The sequence below is a fragment of the Diuraphis noxia genome, unplaced genomic scaffold, assembly GCF_037042655.1.
Source record: "Diuraphis noxia isolate RWA-SAM2 unplaced genomic scaffold, SU_Dnox_SAM2 contig0006, whole genome shotgun sequence".
Taxonomy (NCBI): domain Eukaryota; kingdom Metazoa; phylum Arthropoda; class Insecta; order Hemiptera; family Aphididae; genus Diuraphis; species Diuraphis noxia.
In genome coordinates this window covers 3,228,254-3,242,500 of record NW_028301716.1, presented here as the reverse complement: position 1 = coordinate 3,242,500, position 14,247 = coordinate 3,228,254, and the positions used below count along the sequence as shown (strand labels likewise).

General features: G+C 33.2%; 1 protein-coding gene and 1 long non-coding RNA gene across 2 annotated transcripts in view; both read left to right on the top strand.

Annotated features, from left to right (window-relative positions):
• The window catches only part of LOC149054621 (polycystin family receptor for egg jelly-like), a 266,701-nt gene that overhangs the window by 233,081 nt on the left and 19,373 nt on the right, over window positions 1-14,247 (top strand). Inside the window, exon 31 of the mRNA XM_089230158.1 lies at window positions 2,123-2,352. Coding sequence (XP_089086284.1) covers window positions 2,123-2,352 — 230 coding nt within the window. The remainder of the gene's footprint in view (window positions 1-2,122; window positions 2,353-14,247) is intronic.
• Window positions 2,770-4,622, top strand: LOC149054623 (uncharacterized). The gene is made up of 3 exons (XR_016192258.1): window positions 2,770-3,796; window positions 3,864-3,935; window positions 4,061-4,622. It is a non-coding gene; the product is annotated as an uncharacterized LOC149054623 (long non-coding RNA).

Here is a 14,247-nt window from a genome sequence, read left to right as displayed (position 1 = left end):
TTATCAAAAATAAAATCCGGAGATTAATTTCCTTATTTTATAAAATTCGCTTTCTTAAGAAATCATTGGTATGTCAAATTTATATGGCATTATGTAACTCACTCTTATGATATGGTATAACATGCTGGAGAAGCGCCAGCAGAACAGACATAAAATCGGTATATATTGCGCAGAAAATTATTATAAAAGTAGCCTACTCGTTACCGCCAACATACCCTTCAATAGATATTTTTAAAAATACTAACATACTATCAATCTATAAATTATACATTAAACAAACACTTATAAAAACATTTCAAATGCAGATACTTAATACTACAGATATAATAGACAGTACAACAGGTAATAACATAAAATTACCTTATATATCATTATCCAGTACAAAAAGTGCTCCCGATTATATGGTCAAAACTATATTCAACAATTTAGGAAATGATGTAAAGAGTCAAATAAAGTATGAATGTGAAAATCATTCTAATAAAACCAATGTAAAAAATATAATTACTAAAATAGTAAATGACCTAGATGAGAAAGTGTGTAAAAATCAATTATTAAAAAGTATCTATGTGTAAATATAAATGATTATCTATTAGTATCGTTTAGTTATAGAATTATAAGATAATGTTTATTTAGAGAAGTAAAATACATCATTCTCAATCGTATAAGACACATGACATTTTATTTTATTACATTATATAAGTAATATGTATAGAAACTCCGTATACCACGAAACGAGCTTGCTAAGTTGGTATACGTATCAGCTCTTATCACTATTATTGTAATAATTTAACTTTTGAAATTTGATTATTGTATTGAAATTATGATATTGATTTTGCTGAAAAAAATAAAAAAAAATAAACAAATGGAAATGTCGAAACAACTAGAATTTTTCAAGAACATATCTTTGTGGAAACTGATTTTCTAGGGGATAATGAACAATTATTTTCATTAATGGATTTCTCACCAACACTCCTGATTCATAATATAAGGTAAACAAATTAAATTATTAAAAAACTTTTGATGAACTACCAAATTATTTTAAGTACCTAGGTATGTTTAGCTATACCAATTATAATATTATTTTTGAATTATATTTTTAGATTCATCTTCTATGGCGTTATAGCTTATGGTAATGATCACTATGTGTCATACATAAAAAGAGGGGAAACTTGGGAAAATCATAATGATATTTAAAAAAAATATCAATAAGTTTGTTAGACCACATATGCTGATTTACATATAACATTAATAATTATAAATTTATAATAATAGGTTACGTTATATTTTAATAATCATTAATTAGCATTTATTATTTGTATTATTTTATATACACTTTTAAACAATTTTTTTCAATATTATATAAATTAAGTACAATCGGTTTTTAACATAATATTGTATGTATTTCCAACTCTGATGAGAATAATATAAAATTATCATGTTAAGTGCCCATGAAAAAACCTAGATTAATGTTTTAGTTGTATTTTATGTTCAAATCAAATGTATTTTGATATTGAAATTTAGATCTTATTAACTATTATGTATTACATTTCTACATATTTTATAGATCGTTAACGAAAGAACTATTCAATAAATACACCACCTCTAATTGAAAACATAAAATTTGAATTTTTTCTTGATAAAAATTGTTCTGAAATTGTTTGCAGATTAGTAAAAAACGTATTTGTTTTTTGTTGTTGCAAATTGTTGCAATTAATTTGCAAAAAAAAATGATAAAAGTTTGAAGGTAATATGACAGAGTCTGGGTGCAATGTGATTTTGGCACACCGAGTGAATTTTATTTCTACGGGCGTAAAAAATGTGTTGCAATATTTTTTTTCGGTATTACAAATTGTTGCCATTAATTTGCAAAAAAAATGGTATTAGTTTAAAGACAATACAATAAAGTCGGGGTGCCAAAACTTCACGCACGTGCTAATTACTCTTACATGATAAATGTAAATTATTCAAACTTTTAAAATTTGTTCAATATTCAAATATTTATTGAAAGCCGTACCCAATCCTAAAATCATGGTTACGCTATTGATGATAGAATTGATAGGCATAATTGCTATAGTTAATACAAAAAAAAATGGATATTTGACGTTATATAAACATTTTGCAGAAAATTGGATTGCAACCGACGGTGAGGCAGGTTATGAGCTATATTTAACAGGTGGTTTAACCGACGGGAAATTTATGATCGATGAACATCTGAAACAGAAATGGTTGGACGAGAAGGTCAGACGGTTTTACGTGAGATTTCAGATCTACACAGCCGACTTGGATTTAGTGACTGTGGTCGAAATACGCGCAACGACTGATTGCGGGCTTACGTACACAATTTTTACTAATGTAAGCGCATTTAATGTTGGTTTAACCGTAGCCATCGCTGCCATATCTAAGAGTAATATACGTAAACCATAAACATTAATATTAATCAGCCAGTAAGTTAGGTCTACTATTAGGCAAGGACTGTGAATAATAAAATCATTAGGAGTGGTTCACTAACATCTCACAGTAATTTAATAAACGTTAACACTACATATTATCTGAAAATATAACAATCAGGAATTTATATTTAGTTTTATCAACATTTAAAAAGTATGATTCATTTATGATTCCAGAATAATTTTTTTTTTACAGTTATTTGAAGAAAAAGATTTATAGAATCTTTTGTTGGGTTTTTAACCTTAAATCACAACGAATTTATGGATTTTCAACTCCATAATTCCTTGCAAATTTTCGCGATTTTGATATATGAAGGGCGACATTCCAAAACGCACTATTGCCATTTTTATCAAAATCGAGTTAGATATCGATTCTTATTGTAAATATGCTGGGGAATACGAATTTGGAATCGTTTTTTCGATATCACGATTATTTTTTCAGTGGTATCGATCTTAAAATCGGTATTTGTTTCAAAACGTGCTATCGCCTATATTATTAGTTTCCAAAACGTTCTATTGCCACTTTGTTCCATAACGTGCTATTGCCCATAATATTAGTATAGGACTCAACTAGTTGTTACGTCAAAACGTCCCATTGCCATATATCATTCCAAAACGCGTTATTGCCAATCTCAAAGCAAAACGTACTATTTCCCATACCAATTACATAGGACATCAATTCTCTATTTTCCAAAACGTGCCATTGCTTTTTGATAATTTTACCATCAAATTAATTTCGATTTTACTTTGTTTAAATAAATTTGAGTATTAAATTTGTAAATACGATTAATTCTAATTTTATGTTCATAACTTTATCAATTCGATGAAAAAAAAAAACCATTCCTAACTTCATTTGATGATAACAAAAAGTGTTGTGAATTTGGCTGTTTACCGCCAAAAGTTCATTGATAACATATTATGCATAATATTGCATAAACTTGACACAAAGGATAAAACTGATGAAAAATAATTTATTAGTTTTTGAAATACCTTTAAATAAAGAATAAAGAAAAAGATTTTCAAAATGAATCGTAGGTCCAAGAAACTTGTACTTGCTGCTATAAGTGTAAGTACTTTTTCATTATTACATATTATTATCTATGAATATAATAATGTTTGTCATCAACTTATTGTCATAAAAAAATGTTTTGTTTTTGTCAGTAACTACTGTACCTGTACAATATGACATAATAAATATAATTATTATGACCATTTTAAATTACATTAGCTAACATTGTAATATTCATATATTTATAATATAATATTGTATTTAATCAAAGCAAGAAGACTTAACTTTTAAAAATGTGTCAAGAAGACTGGACTATTCATCGAACAATGATAGTAGTCAGGTAACTAATGTACATTTTTATTGGAAACTATAAATCATTTTTAAAATAAAATGTATGATTATTACAGGCAAAAGTAACTTCATGGTTATTATCTAAAACAAATGTATTTAGTCAGCCAGCCAAACATCCTAAAAATGATGTAAGTACCTAATATTTGTAAAAGTTTATAAAACTATCTATAATAATTTTACAAATTTAATTTATTTTATTTAATACCTACCAAATTAAGTCAATATTAATACATTTTTTTTTAATGTATGTTAGGATGATTATCAAATGCTTGACTCTGAGATGCCATCAACAGATTTTATTAAAAATACCATTACACCAAAAGAAAATGTAAGAATAATATTAACTATAAAATAAAAATCATATCTATAATTTATTTTAAACTATTAATGTATGGGTAGGTACTCAACATACTACATACTATTTTATATTAAAGTTGATTTTATTATTTTATTTTGTTACTATGGTTTAAGAAATTTTTAATTTGTTTGAGTCATTTAATTATAAAAATGATTTTTTCTTAAAATTGTTATAAAGTATTACATTGTTTTTTTTTATTTTATTAGTATTACACTATCTAAAACTATTAATGTATGGGTAGGTACTCAACATACTACATACTATTTTATATTAAAGTTGATTTTATTATTTTATTTTGTTACTATGGTTTAAGATTTTAATTTGTTTGAGTCATTTAATTATAAAAATGATTTTTTCTTAAAATTGTTATAAAGTATTACCTACACTGTTTTTTTTTATTTTATTAGTATTATTACACTATCTAAAACTATTAATGTATGGGTAGGTACTCAACATACTACATACTATTTTATATTAAAGTTGATTTTATTATTTTATTTTGTTACTATGGTTTAAGATTTTAATTTGTTTGAGTCATTTATTTATAAAAATGATTTTTTCTTAAAATTGTTATAAAGTACCTATTATACTGTTTTTTTTTTATTTTATTAGTATTTCACTACCCAAAACTATTAATGTATGGGTAGGTACTCAACATACTACATACTATTTTATATTAAAGTTTATTTGATTTTATTGTTTTATTTTGTTACTATGGTTTAAGATTTTAATTTGTTTGAGTCATTAAATTATAAAAAATATTGTTATAATACATTACTAATAAAAAAATTGTAATAATACAATTTGTTTGTTCATATTTTTTTGTATCTGGTTAATATTAATAACATACAATATACTTGTATTTTTCAAACAATAAAATTTTCTTAATATTTATTAAATCTAGTATAGTGCGTTTTGAATTGATAATGATTCCATGTATTACAAAACGGACTATTGCCCGACTCAGTCCAAAACGTACTATGTGTTGGCAATAGTTCGTTTTGACACAAGAGGTAAATTTAAAACCTTGATTAATTAACTTAAAACTTGAAAAAGATAAATTTTGACAATTCAAAGTTATTTCTTTTCTTATAATATATTGATAAAAATCATCAATGTAAACTCACACATAGAATTTATACCAAAAACAGTTTTTCTTCTCTCCTGAAAAGTTTGAATTTTGGCAATAGTGCGTTTTGGAATGTCGCCCTTCATATTACAAGTATTTACAATGATTGGTTTTTGACAGTGTTTGGCGAGTTCCTTATAAAAAGGAATTCGTTCCGTTCCTCGTTCTTTTTAATAAAAAAGGAATTTGTTCCGTTCCTTGTTCCTTAAAAAAAATAAGGAACTCGTTCCTTTGTCGTTTATTTGAAAAAGTAACGAGTTCCTTTTTAGTTCCAGATAAAATAAAAATTCTTATTTAATCATACATTTTTTTCATTCATAGACATACGTCGGTACTTTACTTTTTAATTATACTTATACTAGTTAAACATACCTACAAGTACATATTTTATAATTTACTATTTAGTTTAAAAATATAAATACTGATACACATATAATAAATGAAATATATACTGTAGTTTTTTTTTTATTCATCTTTATTTTTTTAAACAATATAAATTAATTATATAACAATAGAAATAGACTAAACTGTAAGTACTATAATCTAAAGAAGAGAACCTAGTACCTACTAATTACTAATGACGAACTTTAACAATTAAGTTCGATACCTACTCAGTACTCGATAACAATTTACTCTAAAAAAAAAAATATTTTAAGTAATTAATATTATTTATATATCTGTGTAAATTGGAACTCGAAAGGAACGAACAAAAATTCGTTATTTTTCCTTGAAAATAAGAACTCGTTCCGTTCCTCGTTCTTTTTTAATATAAAGGAACTCGTTCAAAGTGCCGTTCCTTAAAAAAGGAACTCGTTCAGGAATCCGTTCCTTTTGGAACTCGTTCCTTCCAAACACTGGTTTTTGAAGTATAGCGAAAAAAAATTAATTTTGTCTAAAACTGATGACGGGAAAAAATTCCTGTATTTTCGTAACTTTTTTAGGAGTTTTTGAAAATTACAGGACGTTTTTTACTTTTGATTCTAGGCAAACAGGCCTCCAGTGTAGGTTAGGTTAGTACACATGGACAATAGCGCCACACGAGTGTTTTTTTTTTTTTTTATACTTAATGTTACCTATCTCATTTATAATTTTATTATTTAATTTTTAATAACAATACACTTTTAAAATATATAACAATACATTATCATCACAAATTATCATCTTGATATGCTCCTTTCATAATTTCTATAAAATAAATAATTACAAATTCAATTTTTTTTTGTAACAAATGTATAAAAGTGACCTAAAAAATAAATATAAAATATTTAACTGCCTATACAGGGTGATTTTTTATCGTGAACAAGTTAATATATCGGGAAGTATAAGGAATTTAAAAATATTTTTTTTTTTTTAATTTATAGGTTTTACTATTTTACGCTGTGTTACAATCTTGTTAATTTTAACTTCCTCCCTTAATTTATAAAACACTATAAACTTTCAATTTTCAAATGGCAATATCTATTTTCGATAACGATAATCTATAAACAATAAACATACTGAAAAAAATAATATTAACATTTACAAAATTTAATTTGAGTAATCCGTTTGCGACTTATTAATGCTTAAATATTCGTTCAATTTACTACTAATGGACAATTTTACAAACCCAAACAGTAAAAACCAGAAGTCAAAACGAAATATTTTCTCAATTTAACAATACCTATAACGGTCATAATCGGTAATAATAAGATAGATAAACAATACTATTACTAGTCTATTACAAAAAAAAAGTGTACCATCTCCACTCCAACCGGAACACCGAGTGTCAGTGAACGATAATAAATGCCGGTAAACTGTTTCTAAAAACATGTGGTTGTTGGTTAATCGTTAATGTTAGTTTCCCATTATCAAATATGGAATATTAATTATTAATTACTATTCTTTGAATATTTAACCAAAGAATATGTTTTAAGTAAAAACTAAATTATGTGTATTATTTAAAATATAAATTTAAAGTTTAAGCCAATTATTCCAATGCATACCTAATGCCTATTATATTTCTTGATTGTGTTTTAATTTTGTATTTTGGTTAACAAATTTGAATTTAATTGAAAATATATTTATATACAATCACCAATATTATTATGGATATGGTAATCAGATTTCATACTTCATTGACAACTTTATTTGTATAATTCAATACAAGTGGTAAGTTTTAAATCTATAATATTAATATATAAGAATTCATTTATTTTTATTAAATGATTTATACCAACATATTGTCGACAAATAGTAACCATGAATCAAATATTTTAATTTTATTTCAGTGGCAATTAGTAGAGTTTATCTGACTAATCAAAAAATACAGTGAACTATACGAGTAGACAACTCAATTTGACCAGCAATTAATGCAAATTTACATTGCTTGCTACTGGTATCTGATGACTATAAATTAATATGAAATAAAATAATAAAATATATGTACATATTTCTATATTATATTATAATCTTTCAACAAACTAAACAATCAATTATGTAAGTATGATTTTTTTTATAACAAAAATAATTTGATGTTTATCATAATGCTTGGTTAATTTTTAGATAGTTATTTTGTTTTCTTTCAAATTTCAATATTTTTTATTAGTTATGAGTTTATGACCTTACCCAAATCCTACAAAAATTTACACTACGGAAATTTGTTCATATTCTAGTAAAATTATTGATAACTTATGTATTTATTGCCTTTGATAATTTAGTATTGAATTAATGTCCATTATTTGTCTATTTACACACAAGATTGATTTTGATATAAAATGCAAATTATACATTATACAAAAAATATTTCCCAGAATACCTATATTTTTAAAAGTATAAAAGTTGGGTACGCACAATGAACAACGGACTCTGGGCCTATAGCCTCGCATCAGTTTGGCAATACAGGACTCACTTCCTCGATGCACAACACATTGTAATATCAGTCTGATGTAGGTTATTCGTGTAATCAAAATAACTTACCTATCCAATTTTGTTTTTAGTATACACAGATTGATTTGTAATTATTTATTTTTATTGAAACGAAAACCTTAAATGATAGAAGCATGATAAAAATATATAACTGAAAAAAAAGAAATGTGTAAATAGACCTTTAGTCTTTAGTCGGTAGGCCATAATTGCCCGGAATATAAACGTCCGGAACGTAATAATCCGGAATGTAAAATCCTTTTTTTTTTTTTTTTTTTTTTTTTCCTGGTGGCACCGATCGATAGGAGGCGTACTGTTAGCTTTCGCGACACACTGCTTACCTCCTATCGACCATCGTTTATTAAAAAAAACAACTTACAAATTAGATTGAGAAGGCCTGGGACAGTCCCCCAAGCGCTGACTCTTACATCATATTATTTACATGGTAGGAGGGCTCTATCCCAACTACTTTGCCGTTCCGGCTACAACAAAAGTAATAAACTTAACTAAGATAGAAAAGAGCTTGTTACGCATTGGCCTGTATGTTCCTTTCGTCCTCCTCCTTTTTGGTAAGCACTGCGTCAATGAAGTTGACCGCTAAATTCCATTTCTCCTTAGATTCTAACATTGCCTCCATCAGGTTCTCTAGGGTCACTGGCGAGATGTTGAGTACAACTTCCACCTCTCTCCGACATCGCCACCACCTGTCACACTCGAAAAATGTGTGCTCCACGTTATCGTTTGGGTTATCACAATAAAAACACTTCGGGTCATGTCTCTTTTTAAATCGCTCCAGATATGCGTTGAAGCAGCCATGACCAGTAAGGAACTGGGTAAGGTGGAATCCGACCTGACCGTGTCTCCTGTTTCTCCAACGTTCTATTATGGGGATAAGCCTAAAGGTCCAACGTCCATTTGTCGCCTTCTCCCATTCACTCTGCCATTTTACTTTCAAGCGAGCAGCTGCGTTTTCCTTGGCAGTGATTGATGACATGACAAGCCTAGCCGTCTGTCTCGTTCTATCTCCGCCCGCTCCATTGCCAATAGATATATTGGTGCGATCCCTGCAACCACCATGACTGCTTCGTTCGAGACGGTGCAGTACGCGCTTGCTACGCGAAGGGCCATTTTCCGCTGAGGGCTGCTCAGCGTCTTTTTGTTCCTCTCATAAAGCAGTGCTCCGTGCCAAATCGGTGCTGCATACAGGAGTTGGGAGTGTACCACTGTTGTTAATAAACGTCTTTTTGAAGGTGAAGGGCCACCTACGTTTGGCATAAGCCTCGATAGTGCAGAAGCCGTTTTCGTGGCTTTGTCACTAACCGTTTCGACGTGCTTCCTGAAGCCCAAGACAGAGCTCAGCTCTAAACCGAGGTTGCGGATGTGCTCACGTTGATAGTAGCAACGCTGGCCGAGTCCTAATTATGACGCGGAGAACCTCGTCCGGCACACCATCTGGCCCTGGAGCCTTACCTCTAGGTAGGTTTAGGCCTGCCGCCACGAGTTCTGCTGTCGTGAATGGTCGGGGTTCAATTACTGGTGGAAAGATGGTGTTATATCTTGGTGGGGGACAACGAGGAAACAACCGACCAATTATCTCTTCCAACCTGCCTGGTAATTTGAGTCCGGGTATGGGGCGTCTACCGATCAATTTTTAGCTACTATTTTATAGGGTAAACCCCAAGGGTCACTATCGACTTGATGGCATAGATCACTCCAGCTCTTCTCTTGGCTACGTCTGATTGCCACCCTCAGTGCTTTGGAAGCCTCTTGTGCAGCACAACGTTCTAACACACAGTCCGCGCACCACAACGTTTGCGCTTCTTCTGGTAGGCTCGCCGCGCGCGAAAGCTAAGCTTTCTTAGCTCAGCAATTTCGGGGTTCCACCAATGTACTGCCCTTTGATTGCCATTAAACTTTTTCCTAGGCATACAACTATCGCAATCGCTTTCTAGGAAGGCTGTTAGTTCATGTTCAACAGTCCATACCTCCTCAGCTTGGAGCGAGTATGTGTTCAGGAAGGCCTCGAGTCTGGCTACGTCCATGTGCCTCCAGGACCATCCTTTGGCGCTGTTACAGGGTCGCTGCGGTCTTCCCTTCAAGGCGAAAAAGATACATTTGTGGTCACTGCCAATTTCAGCGTCCAGCACTCTCCACTCACTGATTTGCTTCACAAGACCTAGCGATGCAAATGTCACATCTATATGCGATGCGCGTCCGCCCCGTTCGTAGGTCAGAGCGTCACCCTCGTTTATTGCAACTAGACGCAGGGAGCTAGCCATATCAGTAAGTGCTTCACCTTTACTGCATGTATATGGAGATCCCCAGCTCGGTGAATGTGCATTAAAGTCGCCTGCCAAGATCACCTTGACCTGAGCCTGACGCACACTATCTCCGAGTTGGTCCAAGTACGCTTTGTAATCGTCGATTGTATGGCGCTTACTCGGGGAAAAATAGCAGCTATAGATGCGCATATCTAAGGTGTCTACCCACACGAAGCCGTGACCCCTTCCCTGGCGAATGATATCGACCGCTGGCGACCAATATATTGCACACGATTGGTCAGTACTACCATACCAGCCGTCAGTGTCTGGAATTTTATTTGGCTCGCTAATTATTGCAATCTGAGCTTTGGTCTCATACATAGTTTGCATGATGAGGGCTTGAGCAGCCCTAGCTCTGTTGAGGTTAGCCTGTATAAAGATATGCATTTTTGATGACGTTCATCTCACGGTGTTCCCGCGACTCCTTGCGCAGTATATTGCTGAACGCAATTGCGTCTGACGTCTCCGCTGTACAGTCCTTAGCATAGTGGCCTTGCTTACCACACCGTCTACAGCTGTTGCTTCTATCAGCGACCCCCTTCGCGTCACCATCATCAGTCGGGCTGTTAGGCGACAGTGACTTCGCAAATGATAAAGCGTCATCCCGGGTAGCCGCACAAGTGCTAGCGAAATGGCCATCGCGTCCGCACCTCCTGCAGCACTTGGTCCTATCTGGGCCTTGACACGAGTTAGCTTCGTGACCATATGCCAGGCACCGAAAGCACCTCACTTTCGGGTCACAATGCCTGACTCTACAGCTCACCATTCCCACCCTCAGCCGACCTTGTCTAATGATTGCCTGCGCTACTTCCTTGGGGGCGGAGACCAAGGCGAGCTGTACACCACCGAAGCGCTTGCGTAGGCTGACAAGTCTTAGCGAACTTGCATTGCATCCTGTGGCCGATGCTATTGCTTCGAGTACCTCGGGTCCGTCTGACCATTGGTCTAGATCACGAATCTCTAATAAATCCCTCTGTTGTAGAGTCCTGACCCCAATTTCGGCTCCCGCAGCTCTCGCGATCTCCGCTTTCACCGCGGACACGTCTTCGGAGTTGCCTTGCATCTCAATGAGGAGGCCTCCGGACCTCGCTTGCCTCACCCCCACAATGCGGTTTCCGATAATGTCTCGGCATGCACCTCCTCGGATTTTCTTGGCCAGTTCAGGAAAGTCCTCCTTGCTTACGTCAACCAGGATGGCCGGGGGACGAGATCCCCGACGGCGACTCGACGCTTTCTCAGCTGAACTGGCTACTGGTTTATCGCCTTTGCCTTTCGTCTTATTTTTATTCTTCACTACATCAGTCCAACTGGTCTGTTTCCCACGTTCAGCCATTTCGTCCATCTTTGCGCTCTGCGCTTCGATCATAGTTTGCAGGTTGGCTACTGCCACTTTAACTTCGGTTCCACCTGTTCTGTCGTAGTCGCCTGCCTCGTTTCCTCCGGGTAGTCTTGCACCTACGCTTGAGATGGCCTCTAATACCACCTTATTGGATTCGTTGACCGCCGTGTTCATATTCTGCGTGAGGATGGTCACCACTTTCCTCGCGTCTACGACCATCAACTTTCCACTTGCTAACTGGCTCCTTGCAGCTCTCAGCTCGGCGTTGTTCTGCTCGATGGAGCCTATGATGTTGAGCGCACGATCGATGCTCTCCTTGAGCCCCTTCACCTGCGTACGCTTGGCCATCTCCTTCAGAGACTCTACCTCGGCCCTCAACATTCGGACGAGCCCCGCATCTTGGACCTCAAGATGTTCGAGCGTCGCTGTAGCCTGCTGTGAGGACGAGGAGTCAGATGGACTGCTGGCACTTTTTTCAGCTCTAGTACTAATTAGAGTAGCGGGGGCCTGGCTGGCCACCCCCGCACCCTCACGGTCGCTGGATGACGACCGTAGTGGGCCCGCTACGTTGGATCTGGTTTTTATGCCAGATCCACCCACTACTGCCGACCCCTGGGATTCCGAGGCCCCTGGGGTGGTAACAATATTTCTGTTGTTAACGTTCATATTGGGTTTTTTAAGTGATTTCCTTCACTTGCATTTTACCTACTGCCAGGGGATTTTAATTCAGTGTTGCCTTCACCTATGTCCGTTTGCAGGCGCTTGCAGGTGGACAAGACCTATGTAAAATCCCTGATCGTAATATTACGGAATGTAAGAACCCGGAATAGTTGAAGCCCGGAACGTAAAACCTCAGAACGTAATAATCCGGAACGTACGATCCCGGAATTTAATATCACGGACCGTAATATTCTGGAATGTAAAATCCCAGAACGTAATATGCCGGAAAAGAATCAGTGATTCCTAAACTTCCACGCCCAATACCACCACGATGATTTTCATGAAATAATATTGTTCATGATAATTAAAATATTTTGATAACAGATTGATTTTAGTCCAGTCATTTAACGATTTGTTGAGGAATTAAATCCGACAGTTTTGATACTTTGCAAAAAGTTTGATTATAGGCACCTGATTAACCAAAAAAAGTCACCATTCCTCCGAGGTCCGGAAGTGTCCGCCATCTTGGATTTTAAGTGCGACTTTTCAGTTTTTTTAAATTATCTTTGAAACACTAATTTTATATCAAAAATACCTCTATACAAAAATGTAGCTGATAACATTTTAAACAAATATGGTTTTATTTTTTTTTTTTTTTGAGCTTGAATATGTTAGAGCAAAATTTAACCATATTAAACGCAGCGGACTATAATACTATATATAGGCTTGCAGTAGGTGACGCGCCGCACTTGTGGCCACTAGAAAACGCAATATTTACGTTTTTATATAAATTAACATATTACAAATAAACATTATTATTGAAATACGCTATATTATAAATAATTTAAATGTTATATGATTGTTACGTACCCTATCAATATTCAAAACATAGCGTAAGTTTCTACTATGAGTAGTGATATAACTAAGTAGGCAATTAATATAAAATAACATGCTGAGGTCATCGTAAAAAAGGCGTAGATAATTAAACTACATAAACTACAGGTCATAAAACCACTCATTGTCATTTAAAACAATATTTCAGAGTAAGGTCGTAACACTGCTCACCAACACCTTTATAGCATATAAACTGTATTTTTGTATCAATTATTAATAACTTGTGAAAATAAAGACATTATTACATTGTAAACATCAGTTTTTCATCTCTACGTTGATGTATGAATGACGTTCAGTCGGGACGTAACATAATCATATAATATATATAGGTATATACACCGCGTATTATATTTTACTAAAATATAAATATTAGATATTTTATAACAGTATTATATAGTAATTGAATAATTTACAGAACTAATACAACATTTTAATTAGAGTTGCTTTATTTACATTTTTTTTTTTTACAATTAATATTATTTTTATAATTCATTATACACATTATACAAAATTCATTTTTTTGCGTTGGAACGATGGACCATATACTATTTCATCCTCGTCCTCCTATTTATTTTTCGTAAATTTCCTATATCTTGTGAAGATTGCATTATTCTCAAACAATTTATTTTATCTACTAGACAAACTGAACTACTAGGTGTCACACGTTGTATACCACCCATGATGTGAAAAGTATTTAAACCATCCAAAGTATTAATATTAAAATCGGCGTTGTCAAAAATAAATTGGGAAAATGAATTCGGTAAAATATTTGGCTGTGGATGATACAACGAAGATGCTTCTAATAATAATGCTTCGCGATAGGATGCGCATAAACCAA